This window comes from Telopea speciosissima, chromosome 10, assembly GCF_018873765.1.
Source record: "Telopea speciosissima isolate NSW1024214 ecotype Mountain lineage chromosome 10, Tspe_v1, whole genome shotgun sequence".
NCBI classification, from domain to species: domain Eukaryota; kingdom Viridiplantae; phylum Streptophyta; class Magnoliopsida; order Proteales; family Proteaceae; genus Telopea; species Telopea speciosissima.
Genome location: NC_057925.1, coordinates 54,235,116 through 54,255,256, shown reverse-complemented (window position 1 = coordinate 54,255,256; position 20,141 = coordinate 54,235,116). Strand labels below are relative to the sequence as shown.

The following is a 20,141-nucleotide window of genomic DNA, read 5'->3' as shown; positions in this document are numbered from 1 at the left end:
ACAAGGGCGGGGCGTAATGATGATTCTACCCTTGCCTGAACAGTCTGCTCGGATAGGATCCACCCCCCTCTTATTACAAAGAGAGAAAATATAGACAAAGCCCAGGGTTTTTAAATGTGGAACTGGAAATCAATCGAGTCGGTTTGATCGCACCGATTCGAAGTCTTTTTTGGGACATTTTAGGTAAAAACAGGATCGGCACAGGAATCGGAAATGGTCATGGACTCGTAATCAAGATCAGTAGGAATCAGGATCTGTGTCCGCCGATTCGAATGATCCAAATTGTAGCGCCTTGAATCAGTCAACACTTATCATCACTCATAGTGGGACCATCGATAAGAGCTTTTTAATGCTCTGATCATGGGCCGTTCAGTTTTAGATCAATGGCATCAGTGCGTTCTTATTGGGCAGCGCGTCACCTGTTGACCGTCGATGATTTTAAGGGTAGTTTCGTAAAAATAAGGATCAGTCTCCTGGTCAATGTTTCCGTATTTACAACAATACCGACGGGAGTTTATTTGAGAAGTGCAATAGTAGGATACCCAATTTAAGCACCCTCCGAGGACCTGATTGTCATTTTGTTCGGACACGTTTGTCATTCTAGTAATTTCCAAGGGTTATCCGTTCATACCTTTCCTCTTAATTGCGTCGAACGCTTTAAAAGTCCGAAAGCGGGAGCAGAGGTGAAAGCTACACTCTCTTCCGATTTCCGAGAGAGAGTGAGAGATGTGCAGTACGTGTTCCATAGGGAAGGAGAAGAACTGTGGAGAAGCATTAATGGAGGTTTCAAACTGATATTTGTTCCAGAGAGAAATAGAGAGAGAGAGAGAGAGAGAGAGAGAGGTAACACCTATAATTGAAGAATTTTGGCGAAAATGATGACAGGTTTAGTCCACGATCAAAATCTGGAAAAGCAGATAGAGAAGCAGATGGGATGCATGGCTGGATTCCTTCAGCTGTTCGATCGTCACCAGATTCTCTCCGGAAAACGCTTCTATTCTAACAAACGCCTCACTCCATCTCCGGTTGGATTTCCTGACTTTTTCTTTCCCGATTAATTATATTAGTAGATTCTGTGTGGAATGGCAGAAAATGTGATTGTTTAACAGTCTTTGTTGAATGATTCAGGCAGTTGATTCTACGTCCCAGTCGGAGAAATCAGTCGGATCTTCGCCGTCCTCAAGAGAAGTACAGCAGCAGCCACACCGACAAGAATTACCGCAGGCGCAAACCTCGCCGGAATGTACGAAACCAACGCCCGGGATATGCTCTCCGGTGCCGGAACAGTCAATTTCGGTGGAAAGTCAGGCCAGAACGCCACTTCCTTTTCAGGTTTTCGAATACAAGGAAGGCTCGAGGTCATCTTGGAAGTTTAAAGACGCACCGAGGCTGTCTTTGGATAGCAGAGCAAGCTTTGATGGAAAAGGAAGTCTCCGGCCCAGAGAGATCCGAACGAACGCGGCAATTCTCTCGGCTACTCGATGTGATAGCTCTTCCGAAGCGACTTTATCGGAGGATAATGAGAAGCAGCTTCGTTCGCCTAGCGTCATTGCCCGGCTTATGGGGCTCGAAGCTCTCCCTGACTCAGCTGGCGAAGCTCCAAACAAAGCCGAGTTACGGAGGTCTGCATCGGAGTCTAGGGTCTCTAGAGATCTGCTTCAGTTTCGATTCGTTGACGGGAACAATTTTCAGCAGAAGCAGACTTTCCATCCAAATTCTGGAAGCAACGTTTCAAACAATGCCAAAAGAGACAATGCAGCTTCAGAAGGTAATAAATCGAAGGTCCAGAAACCGGATTCTAATGAATTCTGCATCAGGAAACCGAAAACCGAGGCACAGAAACCTCAGAATGGAGGCTTGCTTGATTCACAATGGAAGTCGCAGCAGCAACGTAAGAGCTATTTTGATTCGCAGGATTTCTTTCCGGAGCCAAAGCAGAGGGGCTCACTTTATGGAGAGATCGAGAAGCGGTTGAAGATGAGGGGAATCGATGAACCAGAAAAGGATCTGGAGACATTGAAGCAGATCCTCGAAGCTCTGCAACTGAAAGGGCTTCTGCACTCTAAAAGACCGATGGAACAGATCGGGAACCGAAATTTCGTCAACCGTCAGAGATTTTACGGTGAAGAATCCCCTGTAGTCGTCATGAAGCCTTCCCACTCGCCGGTTTCAATCAACAAGGTTGGAAGAACAGGAACAGAGTCTCCTCCTTCGAGTTTCAGATCCAGAGCTGGAGTTCGCCGGAATCTAAATCTAGCTGGTGAGACATTGCCACCAGTAATCCCGAGGCGCGACCGGCCTGAAATCGATAGAAATTTGCAGAGAGCAAGAAATTCAAGGTCCCCTGACCGGAACGACAGCGGAGTGAAAAGTCCAAGTTCTCTTGCCAAACGAAGACCATTGAGCATTCAGACCCAGAGGAGAGGAGATGATTCTGTGGAGCAGAGAAGAAGCTCTCCCGTGCATTCACCAAAGATTAGCGCAAAGAAGGTTGGATCTGAGCACGCGACAAGCAGATCACCAAGGAACAGGAAACCAGTGCCCGAGGTTTCACCGAAAGAAAGAATTTCAAAGCCAGTGGAGTATGAATCATCCGCAATTTCTGAGTGCAGCATCAGTACATCTTCTCAAGTCGACATGGAGGTTCGATAAGGAAGAAACTCATTTAAGCTTGTTTAATTTTTTTCATTAATTCATTTCTTTATCTTAATTTTGCATGGATTGTAGTTGCAGATACCGAAAATGGAGGAATACAAGGAAGGGAGGACCTTGTTGGAGAGGTGCGATAAGCTGCTCCATAACATATCTGAGATGACAGGCACTGAGTTGCAGCCAAGTCCCGTTTCAGTACTAGACTCGTCTTTTTACAAGGACGATTCCCCCTCACCCATCATGAAACGATGCATAGACTTCAAAGGTATGATGAATGAACTCTTTTCGTAAGTTCTGCATCGAGTCAGGACTCAGGAATCGCTAGTTGTCGATGTAGTTGTTGCATTGATGAAGAGAAATTAATTTAACAGGGTATTCATGGTGTAACAGATGAATCGGTAGCAGTGGAAGAAGAGAACTGGAGCCTAGTAATCTCCCCTGTTCGATTGAAACGGGAAGAAGAGAGATTAGATGAAGACAGTGATTTTCTGTATGTGTCGGAGATCTTACGAGCTTCCAAATGCCTTCCAGAAGACACTGACGTATTCTTGTTACTGGAGAAGCAACGCTACAAGTCGAAGAGTTCATCTAGAGAATCCATGCTTCACCGGAAGCTAGTGTTCGACACGATTAGTGAAATCCTAGACAGCAAGAAGCAGTTGCCGCCATGGGAGGCGGTGGAACAGCCAACATTGAAGCAGATATGGTCGGAATTCAAGAGAGTAAGAGAGAGGGACCCAGCAGTAGAAGACCTGTTCGAGATCATCTGTGGAATGCTCCGGAAAGACATGGCCGTGGATACCATCAACGGTTGGGAAGCTTGCCACGTGGAGATATCTGAGGAAGTTCTAAGCATCGAACGGTCTATATTTAAAGATCTAGTTGCCGAGACGATCCGAGACCTCGCTGCCTTGACCGGGAAAAACAGAGCACCGTTGCCTCGAAGGAAGTTGGTTTTTTGAAAAAGGATTGGGAAAGGTTAAGTTAATCTTCTGTTATTTTATGTTAATTTATTGGTTAAATGGGGAAATCAGCGCCGTTCATTCGATCTAGCACACGCCGGTAACGTTGTAAACGCAATCATTTGTCTCTGAAAACGAAGTGCATCGACAGGGAACATCGGTTTTTTTTTTTTGGAAAAAAAAGAAAAGAAAAGAAAAGGAAATCTAACGTTAGATTTTCAAAAATCCAGATAAAAAAAAAGTGCCATATTTTAGTAACGATCTCATCGACTATGCAAAACAAAACCTTTAGTTACTATCCATTCTCGTGAAAGACTCTTTTAAACTGGTCACAATCCATCATTCATTCTGCTTCTCTATATTCTATACCACTGTGGCTTAAAAAGTGAAAACTTGAGGTCATGAGGAGAAGTAGAGTTGTCTAGTAGCGATGTAAATAGCCAACCATTATTGACTCCAGAAAATAACACGAGGTATGTGTTGTGTAATTGTATTTCTAATCCCCACCCATCATCTGCTTCTCTTCCAAGACCCATGTGCTCCAAGACTTTCAAGCCCGTTTGCTTAAAATGAATTCTTTTCCACCTTAAGCTTTCACGTATGGCCAAGAAAACAACAATAATCTCTCTCAATAAGGGAGTTGGATTCATAAATTGCTATGATAAGAAGTTTTTTTTGGTGTCTACTTTAAAATGGCAACATTTATCATGAGGTAAATTACATGGGGCCAAAATTTAGTATAAAGGAGGTAGATCCTTAGGGCTTTTATTCACATGAACTATAAGAGAGTGCACAATGACTTCTCTATCTAATGGTCAAACAATCACATTAAGTATCCACATTGGAATGAACAATGGGTGTGTAGAAAGGTTCCTATGACGACCGGCATGTTGAAACCATTTTCCTCCTAAAATAATGAAACCAAACTTTTAAACAATTGAATTCAAAACGAACTAAACAACCATTTGATTGATTGGTTGGAATGCATGCCCTCAAAGAAGTCAATAGATCAATTCTCCTGATTTGCATATTATGTCAAAGGGAATCTCTGATAATTGTATCGGATATGTGCTGGCGTGTGGATTGATGCCTCCCAACTGCACAATGTGTGTCAATATCACAGGTACCAACTACCATGTAGTACTGCACAAGGATGAGGTCCCGCAATGTACTGCCTCGTGCTCAAGATATGTCATTTCAAGATATGACTCACATAGGATACATGACCTTCCTCCCCTTATAAGTAGTAGAACACACACACACACACACACACACACACACAAAAACAAGGGTACTAAGGCACTATAAAGTTGATGACTCTCAATCATTATTGAACTCTATAATGGTCTCCTACCAATCGTTCCACACTATTAAAATTTCAGAATTCAAGGAATCTCTATTTGGGAATCTTAAAACCGTAAAAATGTGAAATATTACACCAATTGTGTAATGAACTAGTCTCTCTATTGGTATGATATTGTCTTCTCTGGTCCAATGGGCCTCAAGGCTTTAAAACGCGTTATGCCATGTAAAGGAGACTATTCTTTATTAATAGCTTAAGATCTCCCTTCTTAGTCGATATGAGACTAAGTTTGCATCTCCTCACTGATCTCCCAAATCCCCTGGTACTCAACCGTGTCTTGATAGGGACATCTCAATGATCTCTCAGACGGACCGACAGTAGGTCGTATTCTTGGGACATTACATTTTCCCCCCTTACGAACACAATCATCCCGCTATAGCCCCACCACTGGTGTCGGGGTTAGAAAAGGAGGTATGTTTGCATGCTAAAAAAAAAAAAAAAAATTAGCCGACTCTTGAACACATGCTAAGTTAGGAAATCGATTGTAAGATCATCGCCCGCGAGAATTGTACTCTTACCCTTATCCCGGGTCTGGGTTGTCACAAATTGGGTGATATATTATACTTAATTCACATATTCTAATTGTCCACTTGCTTGCTTTTAGCCCTTGATCAGGATATCAATCTCAGATGCCCAAGAACGAGAATTGAATCCAAAGGATTGAAATGGGAGGGGGGGAGGGGAGTGATCAAACGTTGTCTCGGACATAAGTGGCTTTTTATTCCCTTCAATTCTAGCTACAGAAGCAATGCTTTTGATGGGCTATCATGTGGATGTACGTAGCAGGGTCTAATGGTGACTCATGAGCATGTTTGGACTTGGGACCTGCCAAAGTTTCAACTCAAATCATGAATGAAAAAAAAGGAGTTAGAGAGTACTCAAACACTACTTGGAAGTATACTCTGTTGGAGGTGCATGTGTATGTTTAGGTATGCATGTTGGAGGGTCCAAGTCAAAACCTTAAGTATTAGGTGGAGAGAGCTTTTTAAGTATATGAAAGTACTACGGACCTAAACAAACTGATATGCGACCTGAGCTTTATAACTTCAACAATTGAACAAAATGGTCTCACTCGATGCATCATTTGATTTGGTGTCACCATCAGAGTTTTGGAAACTTCAAAACTCAAACCCTACAACAATGTTCGAATTTCTCAACCTAACATGCCCGAGCATCGTTGCGGTAATGTGTGTGCTTATTCAGCTTGTTCTGATGCACTAGGTGCCCAAATACTTGTTTTATGGGCGACTTGATTCTTTGTGATCTACGACCACCATTGCCTTGACTCTGTTAGGGGCCTCAACAAATTGGCTCAATGGTACAGATAATAGGATCATCTGGAGGCCCATCTTATCTTCTCCCAATAATAGAATGAAGAGTTGAAGACAGCTTGGGGTGGGTTGCATATACCATATGTTTGTGCTAAGGTCATCTCCTTTGCAATTTTATGAAAGAGGCTCAAACCCAAGTGTCAAGTTTCATGAAGAGATAAGAGCAACCACTAGGCCTAGAAAAAAACATGAATTTATATGGACAATGAAGGGGGTGGCCTCTGTAACCATGTCTCCTTTACATTAGACTGCCTCTGTTGTTGATGTGTATGCACACCTAACTGCAGCCAAAATGGGTGGGTCACTTGACTCCCTTGTTAGTCCTCTCCATCAATAACTTGCTCCCCTTCACAAGTAGAAAAAAAAAACACAAAAAACAAAAAACAGTTTACAAGAACTAGTTGAGGCATGAGTACGTGTGACCATCAAGGCAAGTGTTGGGGTCCATGTCTTCCTTAGGGGACACAAACCCATATCCACTGATTGAATCTGTAGTAGATGCTCATATGTATTATTTGTGCCCTGCCACCAGCCCACCACCACCACATGCCAACTGCTCTAAAGTATACAAAACATCTTTCAATTCTTACTTGTAGATTTGTAGTTTTTATTTGTTCTATCACCATTTGGAAGTTAAATAAGGTATTTGGGTTAAGTAACTAGATATTTAGGGTACTTGACCAGATAGTGACTTGACTAAGAAATGAGAAAATATGAGAAATGGTAGCTCACGGGAAGGCAAGTAAGCAGGGAAGCTCTTGAGGAAAAGGAAACATAAATGCAGTGATCGTTGTCATCTAATAGTGGTGGTCCAAACTCTGGCTAGCTAGGTTGCTGCAAGGAACAGAGCTAATAAGCCCTTTGCGTAGGCCAAAAAGGTCAAATTGATCATCAAGGAGGACATATATGATGTAATATATGATGCCCAATGCTTCAAATCATCAAACATGTCTGCCAAACTACTTTCTCCGTGCCTGACCCAATTTCCAGTATTCATGTTCAGGTAGGACTTTATAAGATCACAATTATATATAGCTAGGGCAGCCTTTATTAAAAGTTGATAGGGAATCATCATACCAGTCTAGTTAACATTTATAATTTGTAAAGGGTATTAAGAGGCCAAAGAGCTCGATTATTTTAGGGTTATATGGGTATTTCAATAAATTTCTTGTATATGATTTGTTATTAAGAGGTCAAAGGTCCCTCAATTTTTTTTAGGGCTATATGGGTATTTTGATAAATTTTCTATATTGGGTTTCGTTATATATATGTAATTAGGGGTGCAAGTTTGGTCCCAACGGCCCGAGCCCGCCCTGAACCCGAACAAGGCCTGGGTTGAGATACCTTGGCCTTGAAGGCGGGTCAAGGTTGGGAATTTCCGACTCTGAGTTAGGATCGGGTCGGATCAGGGTTGAGGCCTCAGGCTAAGTGCAGCCCAGCCCAACCCGATCCTGTCTTCTTCTTCTTCTTCTCAGCCTAGCCAGCCCATGCATCTCCCTTCCCCCCCCCCCCACCCCTACCCCTAATCACCCCCACCCCATGATTAGGGCTAAGGGTGTCAAAACCTAGCCCGAACCGTTAAGATTGATCGAAACGATCGAAAAAACCCAAGACCGAACCGAACCGGACCGATCGATAATAAACCAAAAATCGAACCGAATGAAACCAATAAGAAAATAATGAGTATAAGATTATGAATCATTGAATTGATTTCAATATTAGTGAGTAAATTTATGGTTGTAAGATAAATTGTTACAAATCAATGAGTATGAGGTTATGAAAATAGGAAAATTGATTTGTAACAATGCTTGTTCCATTGATCTCCTTTTTAAGTGTGGGGCTAATGAAATATTTTATGTAGTTGAAAAGAGAAAGAAAAGAAAATAGGCATAAACCGAACCAAACTTGTTTAAAAAAATCCGGTACCGAACCAAATCCAAACCGATATCAGCCCGTTATTATAAATTGAAACCGACACGAAACCAGACTGCATCGAAATCGAAATCGACACAAAACCAGAGTGCACCGAAACCGAAACATAGCCGAAACCAAAAAGTTCTTATTGGATTGGTCTCGGTTTCTCTAAAAGCCACACCGAAACCGGATCGAACCGACCCATTGACACCCCTAATTAAGGCCAATCAGGGTCAGCATGACCCAATCCTGAGGATGGGTTAAGGTTGAATTTTTCTTGCCCTTGGTCAGGGTCGGGTCGGGCTTGGGCCCAACTAAGGGGACTCAGGGTTGGGCTAGGATTTTAAAAGGTCTAGGCCAACCCGACCCTATTGCAGCCCTATATGTAATGAGGGTTTTGTTCTCCGTAATTGATCTGAGAGAGGCATGAGAACAAGAGACTGCAACTCCATTCTCCTTTAATAGTGAAATAGATCTCATCTCACCGATGATGTAGGCAATCTTATTGAACCATATAAATCCTTGTGTGTGATTGTTTGTTAAAGACGTCCATTCATTCTTTGCATTATTTTAGGTTCTTTTTTCTTTTACATAATTAAGGACTTAAAAAGAACTGGTATAACTAAGAATTTGCACCAAGGCTAGATAACAGATATGGGTTACACCAAACAGCCAACACATGGTTTCTAGTTTCTACATACACAATTGTATTCTATTTTACTCATTCACTGTATCTAGTCTTGTACCTAACAACCTTTTCATCTCCTCATTTCTGCCCGATCCGACCCGACCCGGTCTACCCCTTGAACCATTTCCATCCCTATATCTGCTATCATACTATCAATTTTCATTTGCATCAACAAAAAAAAAAAGAAAAAACCTATCAATCTTAGAATGCATTCTGGATCGATTTTGTATTCTTGGCTGATAAAAACAATTGTTTTGTCCAAGAATACAAAATCGACCCAGAATGCGTTCTAAGAATGATACTAAACACAGCTGACCCCGGGTGGTTTTAACATTGAACTATCGCTGCAAACTAAGGGTGTCAAAAATGAGACTGGACTGATTGAACCAACTGAAACTACTGATCGAACTCCTTTTTGGTGAGTCTCTTTTTTTTTTTTGATTGACTGATACTACTCATGGGGGGGGACTCTTAAACACCAAAATCCTTTTACTCAGCAATTTGTTGGAATTTAATTCATGAAATGATAACCCACTTAGATCATCATATGCTGATTCTTGATACTGAAGCTCCAATCAATAGAGGTTCTTGTCCATTCAAGTTTGAGAGAAATATCTCTCCTCTTTGGTGTTAAATTAGAAATTTGTAGGCTTTAATTCTTAAAACTCTAAAGAGTAACTTTGAGAAGATTAGATCACATCTTTCTCCGTTTAATCCCTAAACAAGAGATTTTCTCTGATCAACAGAATGAAGCCACCCTTTCTACCATCATATCTCCAAATCAAGATGCATTTGTTGAGAATTCACACATTCAAGATAACATATTTTGCTAAGACCATAAAATTTTCCACACAATGCATAAAAAAGAGAGGATCCACAAATCCAATAACTTGGAAGGAAAATCGATATGTCCCGTGCTTACGATAGGATCGAATGGCAATTTTTTGAAAGAAACCTTGTTTCCTTTTGTTACAATAGCAAGGGGAGAAGATGTCAGGGAACCCCGTTGAACTTTTCTTGGATCGAACACTCGACCTCTCTGCTCTGATACTATATTATAACCATTTATCCTAAAAGTTGGAGCTATTAAGTAAGGGGCACAACAATGTATATATCAACAACTTTCACCCTAACCAGGGGGACTAAGACAGAGTTGCCCCCTCTCGTGCACCTAGATGGATTTTGCAGATGATCTACTACTACTTGGATCAGCTACTGTTATTAAGCTTGAAGTTTACACATATTGTCAAGCATCAGGCTAATGATTGAATTTACAGAAATCTTTAGTTACAATGTATCTAATGATACAAAGAGTACCTTGGCAAATACTTTTCCATTGAAATTTTGAGAAGAAAGAGAATATTGCTGCTGAATCAATTGCTTCAATAGAAACCCTTAAAGGGTTTAAATAGAAGTTACAATGGAGACTATTAAAATAAACACCAAACAAAACATGAATAGAAACAAAAACAGTGCAAGATGACACATAGATTTAGTGTGGTTCATGATGCGTCATAGAATCCCTCAACCAACCAAAAGCTGCCACGTAAACGTACTGGGACTGAATCCGAGGACCGAACTAAACTCAAGGATCGAGCCGACTTGGCTGAACTGAGCCAAACTCAAGGACCGAGCCAACCTGGCCGACCAAGCCAAGGGACTCCAAACCGAGCACCAGGGGCGAGCATCGAAGTTCGCCGACCACTGAGCCGAGCACATCAAGCTCGGTTGGAAGGGCAATCATCGCTAAGCACGAATGCCTAGTCAAGCCCCAATCCAGTCTGAGGGCCGAGCTGAGCCAAACGGTGCGGCACCAAACACGGCCGAGCACGGAGGCTGAAGGAGAAGGCCATCACCCTGATCACCAACACGACCGAGCATTGTGGCCAGGCACCGAGACCGAGCACTAAAGCCGAGGCCAAGGCCGCCCGAGGCTGAGGCCGTGATAGGGCATAAAATCACCTCACCAATTAGAAGCTGTCACGTGGCCGACCTGAGGTCAGTCCAAGAACCTAACTGAGCTGAGCAGGAAACCGGGCCGACCCGATCTCCGATAGGTCACCTGACAAAGGCAAGCTCACACAAGTCAGCCGGGGCTGAGGCCGAGTTCTGAGCCAAGCTCACACAAGTTGGCTGGGGCTGAGGCCAAGCTCGTACAAGTCAGCCATAAACTCTTGACCCAACATACACAGGACAGCCTAGGCCGAGGTGACTGCCGAGACCGACCTCCCAGGCCGAGCCCTCCACCAAGGTCATCATAATGACCTGTCGGGAATTGCGGAGCCATGTCAGCACATCCCAAGAATCACAGGATAAGGATCGAGCTACAATCCCAACGCGATACGAAATCATGCCAAGTATGGACTCTTACCTTAGCAAGAGTCCGACCCCGAAAATGACTCTCCACTCCGCTCTACGCGAGAAAGCCTTCCAAAAGAAGAACTCCTACCATACTAGGACTCTCCCAACTGTCTCACCTCATCCACACTCTATAAATACCTAGGTATGAAACACAATTCCACATCTTGTTTTCACTAGCTGTTACGCTGTCGCATTGGAGATCTGACTTAAGTGTCGGAGGGTCCTAGGCCGGAGCCACACCGGCTCTCTTGCGCTAACTCTATTTTTGCAGGCTCATCCATGGGCAGACCGGGCACCGGAGGTTTTCACCCGCAATAGTTCACACACCAATACGATGTGCTACGTCCACGGGCAAAGTTGAAGATGTTTCACTATGTAATGGAAGATGAGTTACAATGGAGATTTCTCAATAATATCCAAAAATGATGCTGCTGCCCTTCCTCTCATTCGGATCACCACCAAAGTATGTCGGAGTTGGTCCATCTTCAAAATAGGTACAAGAATTTAAGACACACATAACAGAGACAAAAATAGAAAACAACCCCCACCCACCACCATAGGTTCCCTTTTTTATGTTTCCCTGTTTGTCTGAAAGTTTCAGAGCTCATCCTTCCCCATAAAACTTGGAAGATCCCTCAAAACTCTCTTTGGCCATCTCCACTGGTAAACAAGATAATACAGATTCCTGTGTAACATCAACCTGCTCCAGATTTTCACACCATTATTGCCTCAGCAACCAGAAGCTGTACAACAACTCCTGATGGTTAAACCTTTAAGTGGGAGTCCTTTAGCTCCTATTCTTTTCACAACAAATATAAACATGATACTCTTTGATCCATTTGGCTAAACTAGAACTCACCTGATCTATGGCAGAACTTTTGGACTTCCAAAAGATTTATTTTATCAAGACAATAATGCTCATTTTATTTTGGATTTTGAGGCTACTGTTGCATAGTTTAGTGGAACTTTTGGCAGCAAGAGAAGCCTTGAGAAGTGTGCTCTCCATATCTCCCAAAAAAAGCAGAAAAAAAAACTTGGTATATGGAGCTCTTTTTGTTCTTTAACAACCAGAAAATTGGGTAATTCTGTTCTATGAAAGATAACATCAAGACCCAGCCATCTTGATCTTCAGATGTAGAAAGCCCATTTACATGACTTAAAAGTACAAAACTTCGGATTAGGTCCTTCAGTTTTATTGAAACAAAATTAATTTTAGGGCAAGGGATTCCCATGCCGTTTGTGTGAGGGGAATATCTCATACCACACATCATGGCATGGGAAACGGTTTCGTTAATAGGACTCATATGGTCAGAGAGGATGGGGAGTGTCAGTGTAGAATCCAATGGTCAGAATATGAGGATGGAAAAACATCCCCACACCACTTACGTGGCACCTACGCCAAGACACAAAGGGTATTTTATTATTCATTTAGACAATTAAGAACCCAATTGATACATTATCGTTACAAAGGTTTATTGATTTTTTCAAATGTCACAAAGCATCTATTCTACTACGTGAAGAGATGATATGTTCAATCCAACTGTTGAATGAAGATGCCATAATCTGAATTAGCTACATGTCAAATTTAGGAGTCTAATTCAATCAAATACCCTCTAGATATTGCTGTATACTATCCCAATTATGAGTGGGAGCTCGCTTTAGATTAAAAAAATCATAAAAATAGATTGCTCAGATTAATCTTATGATTTTTGAAAACATTATATCCATTGATATATGAATAATTATTCGAACCGAACTGAAATCAATATCGGTCTGATGTGAACCCATTAAGGAAAAACAAAATAAAATCAATCCAAACAAACAAAATCAAAATGGAACGAAACCAAAGTTTACCTTATCGGTTTGGTTTTGGCTTGACCTAGTATCAGACCAAAATTGATTCAACCCATCAAACTAGACCGAACCGGTCCATTCTTAATCATCGCCCTTTAGAAACACTCATGTTATCATTGCATCCATGGAAATCCCGTGGGGTCATGATACAATTTTCCCGAAGTATGATAGCACTAAAGCCTTAGGGTTTAGTAAAGGGTGCAACCATTATATTTTTCACATTCTTCACGAGACATGGGGCCCAATCAAATCAACCCCTCACCTCCAAAAAAAAAAAAAAAAAAAAAAAATTTATTGATAAAAGGGTACTTAGGTGTGGCTAACAATCTACTTTTGATTTCGTTGATAAATTATAAAGTTTGGATTAATCATCATTTGTATATTACCATTTTGAAAACCTAAAAAAAAAGCCCTTTTGAAAAGATAAAGAGAACTTTATTGCTTATGGGTCTCTAGGTTTGACATATTACTCTATGCTTTCACATGAGAAAAGTTTGCCAAACTCCATTCGAAAGATCTTTTTCTATCACTGAGTTTTTGGGACCTTTATTTGCTCCAGTATTGGACGCGTTGCTGTGCGCATTGTGTGGCGTAGCAACGGCCATGTGCGTACAGTGGGGCCCGCTATGCACACATGTCGGCTACTACGTCGCATGATGGCACAGCAGCACTGTAGTGCACAGCAGCGGATAAAAATTCAAGTTTTCTTGCATCAACAGAGATGAGAGAAATCTCTTAATTCCCAGGTTTCTATCACTGAGTTTTCTTGCTCTACAACAGGATACTCTTACATGCTTCTATGTTTAGGCGCAAGAGCCACTCAGGCCACGCGATCAGGTAGTTTTTCCCCTTCTTGGATCCTGTGCATCAGGGCAGCCGGGCTGCATGTGCAGCGCCAGACGCAAAGCGACACGCTTTGACCGCCTTACCCCTACCCAAGCGCCTTATCCGAATAGGGGTAAGGCGGTCAAAGCACACCGCCTTGAGCCTAGCGTTGCACATGCAGCCCGGATGCACAGGATCTTTTTTGAATAATAACAGGGAAAAAAGAACGCCATCGAGTTGTGCGTTTCGGTGTGTGCCTGCACCGAGACACAGTCAAGCGCAAAATGACCAGCAAATCCCCGCCTTCTCATGGGGGCAGGATGATCATTTTGGCTGTGTCTTAGCACAGGTACACGCCAGACACACGACCGGGTGGCGTTCTTTTCTCCCATAATAATAACAGTGAAAATCTAGAATGCCAATTCCGTAATTCCATGAACTCTGAGGGCTCTAGCAGCGAAAGTGATGTCTTCGAAGTTGGTAGTATCGTGACTCATCCATCCTTCCTTCTGCAAATTCAATTTCGCCACCTCCGTTTGTCTTTGAATTTCCAAAAATGGCCGACGGAGGTCTGGCGGTGCTTGATGGGTCATCCCTCAGAGCCGTCGATCCCCGTCTCCCAGAAACCGATGACCCTTTCACCGGAACTCAGGTTCTTGAGATCGCAGATTCACAAGTTTCTTCCTTTTTCTTCGGCCTCTCATTACCTCATAACCTAAAAGCTACAGCACTTAAACGTATAAACGTTGACATCGATAACTTCCCTGAAACAGAACTCGACAGAGAACAAGCTTCTTCAAAGCTTAAAGACTATGTGATCGCTATTGCGTCTGAACTCAGAGGTATTTTCACAACTTTGAGGTTCAAAGTTGAATTCTTTTTCTTTTTTGTTATTGATCTTGTAATTCTTTGCATTTGCGTGATTGGTTTCTAATTATTTTCATTCAACACTGGATTTTGTCATTGACGTTGTCATGAATTCGAAATGCTCTCAAATGTTTTGGATTGTTTTCTTTATCTTCATTTTGGGGGTGTGTGTTTTTACTTAGATGATCCCCTTGTCGTGTCGGTTTTGGATGGAAGCCCTCTTAAACTGTTCTTGGAAGACGAGGATGATTTCGCTATGCTGGCGGAGAATCTTTTTACCGATTTAGACACTGAGGATACGGGGAAGATTTGTACTAATCTGATACGGAATGCTCTTGATCGTATGGGAGTAGAAATGGGCGTTCCTCCCTTCTCAGGTTTGCTTCACATCCCTTTGCTTTGTTATCTATGTTCAGAACTTCTCAATAAATTGTTTTTAATTTGCTGAGTTGCTTGGTAATATAAATTATTGGGCAGTTGTTAGTATTGGTAATCTGTTAGAAACCATTTTTCAATTTTCATCAGTAAACAAGTAAATTAAGCATGTTGTAGATACAGAATGGAAGGACAAGCATTTGGGGTCTGGCAGTCACAGATAGAACATAAAAATGGAATCACTGAATCAGAATATTACATATCATGGGTTGTTCCGACCTGGAGGTTGATGCTCCAACAGATTTACACTCTTCCCATATGGAGGAGTTAGAAGAGACTAAATTTTCTTTTTCTTTGTTTTTGAAGATGTTAATTCTAGAGCAGAGAATCTCAGTGGAGTTCTTTTCAATACAATCTATTGAACATTTCAACTACGTTGCTAAAATCTCATTCTCCTCTTAGAAAATTTCCAACCATGTAAAGATGGAGGCATCCGTGCTTATCCTTTTACAAATGAAGAATTTTATTTGGGAATGGAAAACACCAAAGTTCCAGCAATGGTGTTTATCTTCTTCGTAGTGCTATTAATCTAATTCTCCTAGTTAGTGGCAGCTTCATAAATGCAGGATCTTGTTTCAAATTTTATTTTGGGGAGTATGTGATTGAGTTCATTGGTTTATCTGAGAATAGAATAACTAGAAATAGGATTAGAAAGAAAAAAAATTTGTAGTTAAGTTACAAGTTGTTTCAATCTTTCTTCTTCTTTCTACGAAAACTAAAGTTTTACATTAGAAAATCCAGCCAGCAGTAGTTAAAATGACCAAAAGAAAAGTTGCATAACAAAATGAGGCCTATAATACATGGCATCTTCCCTTGCTAACTCATCACCGTTGCCATTACTAGATCTCCACAAGTAATGTGATATTTTTAGGGAGTCAAGATATTGAACTTAGTATCTCCATGCCAAGCTGAAATAAGGGATCCGACTAATAACTGCCCTCAAACCACCCTTCACCTATAGTTGGGATCTGGATCACTCTGAGGTCAGTTTCACTATTGTCAAACCAACAAGACCTATAGGACCGTAGAAAATCACCAAAATGCTGCCATCATGCTCTTCAAAAATTCCACCAATACCAACTGGTTTAGATTTATCCAGAAAGCTCTCACTTAAGTTGACTATGATGGAGCTAGGTAGACTCCCCCCCCCCCCTCCCTCCCTTCTTCAAAAAAAAAAGAAGAAAAAAATTGGTAGCTAGGTCGGTAGGATGTCTCAGTGTTGTCATGCCTACTGCAGAGCTGAAGATTTGATTACCTCAACCCACTTATCCAAAATGTCTAAAGTCGCCAACCTATGTACTGCTCTACCAGCTCAGTTACTAAGGAGAACTAGATAAGCTATGAAGAACTTATAGCTTTCCTCCTACTGGATGCTTCATGTGTCAACGGATATATGCATAACCACATAAAAGCTTCAGTCTCTTATTCACTGGAATAGGCAGCCATGGCCATTGAAACTCTGGGATATCATTGGCAGAACTCCAAGTTGTCCCAAGGAAAATAAAGAAATGGTCCCAAACATTGAATTTGTTTAAATATGAAATTTTCTCTTTTCATTCTCAATTGCATATGATATTTTTACTTCCAATCTTTCAAGGGCGTGGGGGGGAGGGGGAGATTTCCAATTACTTTCTTCAGTTGAAGCTAATGGTCAGTTTATTCTTCGACAAACAACAGTGATTAGGTTCTCGGTGAGATGGGCAGGACCCCTTAGGTTGAGGGAGAAGAAGCTGTTTTCTTATGTTAATTCATACAAGTCACTAGTAGATGATGATGACGCTCTATGCTATTTTAGTGGCACTTTTGACGGTTGATATGGTCCTAGAGTGTCTTTTTATTGAGTTCAGTCCAGATTAGGATCAATTGATGCTCTGATTGAGACAGTCATCTGAGCTCTAGGCTTGTTATGCAGAACAATGTTGATGGCCTAAGAACAGTATTGATGTTCTTAGGGTCCAAAAGCATATCTTATTGGAACATTACACTATCTCTTCTCTTAAGCTTCCGGTAGCAGTGCCATTTGCCTGCGGGTCCTTCTGTCTCACTATTCGGTTGTTCTCTAAAAAGATTGCACATAGATTCTCACTCTAGAAACAATGTGATTAAGAATCAGTCTTTTAGGTTTCAAATGATTTTATTTTAAAACATTGTAGGACAGAAATTTCCAAGCTACTATAATATATGTATTAGACCCTCCAATAAATAAAAATATGCATGGAAAAGTATATTCGTTATCATTTAAAAGATGTCGTAGAATAGTTTTTTCTTTATTTTGAATTTGAACATCATTTTTACTTGAACAGAAGTTGTATAAGGAGAAGAGTTAAGGCTAGTCATTGGACAAGCATATGCCAGCTTTAAATAATAAAATGAAAGCATACTAATTTCTAACCCCCAACAACAACAAAAGAGAAAGAAAAGAGACTATAGTAGCGTCTCCCTTCAATTTTCTTTCTTTTTGGGTTGGGGGCGGGGGTTTGCATGGCCCGTCAAAATTGATGCTGTGTACATTCACTTGGGGTAGGTTTGAGGGGCGAGAGATGCAGAAGAGAGGGAAAGTTGAATACGGGACTTGATCCAGTTCTCAGCAATAACAAGCCAGAGACCTTACCAGTTGAGCAAGCTGGCACCCCCTTCGTGTCCCTGCACTTTTTGATGCCCTAGTTCTGAATTTTAGAATGGAAAAAATGATTGGCTTGGCTCACTCTCAGACAACCATACCTTTATAGATTTAATATGATTCTGTAGTTGTCAGAGGGTGGACCTCGGCGCAACGGTAAGGTTGCTCCATTGCGACCTACTGGTCATAGGTTCAAGTCGTGAAACAGCCTCTCCACGAAGCGGGGGTAAGGCTGCGTACATTATGACCCTCCCCACACCCGCAGTGGTGAGAGCCTCGTGCACTGGGTACGCCCTTTTTTTACTGTAGTTGTCTGATCCATTCCTGCTGGTGGTTGTTTGGACCAACTGAAATGAAGGATGGAGTGGTGGTGGTGGCTGCTTATGCAGATTTGGATTTGCATCCACATTTCCGTCTGAAGACAAAACAAAACGGAGTCTCGAGTACGCCCTTTTTTTACTGTAGTTGTCTGATCAGTTCCTGCTGGTGGTTGTTTGGACCAACTGAAATGAAGGATAGAGTGATGGTGGTGGCTGCTTATGCAGATTTGGATTTGCATCCACATTTCCATTTGAAGACAAAACAAAACGGAGTCTCGAATACGCCCTTTTTTTACTTTAGTTGTCTGATCAGTTCCTGCTGGTGGTTGTTTGGACCAACTGAAATGAAGGATGGAGTGGTGGTGGTGGCTGCTTATGCAGATTTGGATTTGCATCCACATTTCCGTCTGAAGACAAAACAAAACGGAGTCTCGATACTTAATTTCCTCCTCACCCACCCAGAGATGAATTGAAATTCTTACCTTTCCCAACAGGAGTCTTGTTACCACATACTTTCTCAGTTCAAAAAATTGACAAAAGCCAGAATCTGGTTGGTAGGCTTGACCTTCAATCTTATGTTAATATTTGAATTGCATTCATATATAGAACCAAAATAAAAATAATAATTCCATTATGTTTCGGAAAAAATGTTTTAACACTGGCAATCTGTCATCAACAGTGTTCCCTCGTCTGGAAGACCTCCTGAAGAAATACAAAGCTGAGGGGGAAGAAGCATTGGGTCAGGCACAATTTGCAGAACTGCTCCAGAATATTTTACAGGAATTAGCAGATATCCTGGCTGAAAAGCATGTTGTTGTCATCCAGAACATCAAGATCATCAATGGTTCTAGGCTAAAAAAGGTTGTATTTATTCTGTACTTTCTCTTCCTTTCCCATGTTTTCTACATGTGAATATAATTAACTTCTTTTGGAGAAACCTGGGTGATGAACTACTTTTGGAGTAGAGTACCCAGGGAGTAATCTGCTTGTTTTTTGGTAGATAATTAATTCTACATATAACCATGTCCTATTGTACTCTTTTCCTTTCACACCATATTGATCTGGCCAAAAAACTTACTGACAAGCTTTAGAAATGTACAGTTCATTGCTGATGAGAAGAAATTGGATGATGAGATAGGAAAGATATTCCAGAATCAATGTGATAGCAAAGATGGAAGAACGAGCACAGAAATAATCAGGAGTTATCTTGAGAAAAATGGACCAAATTTGGGCCTACCACCATCAGAAGCCAATGAAGCAGTGGGTCTTCTTTATGATCAAGTGTTTGCTGATGTAGAAGGGAAAAACAGCAAGAAAATAGATAAAGATGAGTTTGGGGTAATTGTGAAAGATATTCTTGAGAAATTTGTGGAACAGCTTGAAGCTAACCCTGTTTTTCATGATCTTGACGGTTGAAGCAGGTGGGTATAAATTTTCTTGGATCTGATTCCAGAAATTGTTGTTTCAACAATACACACAAATGAACTCTTTTTAGATTATGTTCATATGCCCCTACCGCCATAGTGAGATTTGAAGAGTTGGACACATTTTTGCAGATTCAAATACATTTGCTCTCATATTAGTCATATTCTTAGAAAAATGTTGTGTACATGTGATACAGTTGGGAAACCTTTTCTGGAGGCCCTAGTTATCCATAGTCTTCTCAGAAGTGCTAGCCCCACCCTGCCTATCAGGAGCATTGACGCCACAGGGAATTGGGATGCACAGAGCCACTTTTTATGGCTAGGCATCCCATTGCTCTGTGGCCTCCGCAGCCTAGCAACCACATTAGGCTAACCCACCACTGTTTCTTTTTAGGGTGGACAGCTTGTTAGGATAAGTAAGACAACGAACCTAATTCGAGTCGTGTGGAGGGCTGATGTGGCTAATTAAAACCATTAGATATGTAGTCTACCAGTGACTACTTGGATTGTAGGTCATCTTAGATA

At 41.5% G+C, this 20,141-nt stretch overlaps 2 protein-coding genes across 3 annotated transcripts; both read left to right on the top strand.

The window, feature by feature from the left end:
- The first annotated feature begins 716 nt into the window (after positions 1–716).
- LOC122644069 (protein LONGIFOLIA 1-like) lies at positions 717–3,623 on the top strand. Of its 2 annotated transcripts, XM_043837672.1 has the most exons (5): positions 717–800; positions 834–1,025; positions 1,129–2,643; positions 2,728–2,917; positions 3,043–3,623. In XM_043837672.1, exons 2-5 carry the CDS (start codon positions 876–878, stop codon positions 3,612–3,614), a joined length of 2,427 nt encoding a protein of 808 aa, XP_043693607.1. In that variant the 5' UTR covers positions 717–800; positions 834–875; the 3' UTR covers positions 3,615–3,623. The 2 variants fall into 2 exon arrangements, with proteins under 2 accessions (XP_043693607.1, XP_043693608.1); XM_043837673.1 differs by lacking the exon at positions 717–800 and having other exon boundaries at positions 810–1,025.
- A 10,789-nt stretch (positions 3,624–14,412) lies between these two features.
- On the top strand, positions 14,413–19,778 carry LOC122642589. The gene is made up of 4 exons (XM_043836099.1): positions 14,413–14,792; positions 15,000–15,194; positions 18,872–19,053; positions 19,294–19,778. The coding sequence occupies exons 1-4, from the start codon at positions 14,507–14,509 to the stop codon at positions 19,606–19,608; spliced, it is 978 nt and encodes a 325-aa protein (XP_043692034.1). The 5' UTR covers positions 14,413–14,506; the 3' UTR covers positions 19,609–19,778.
- Positions 19,779–20,141: the final 363 nt, after the last annotated feature.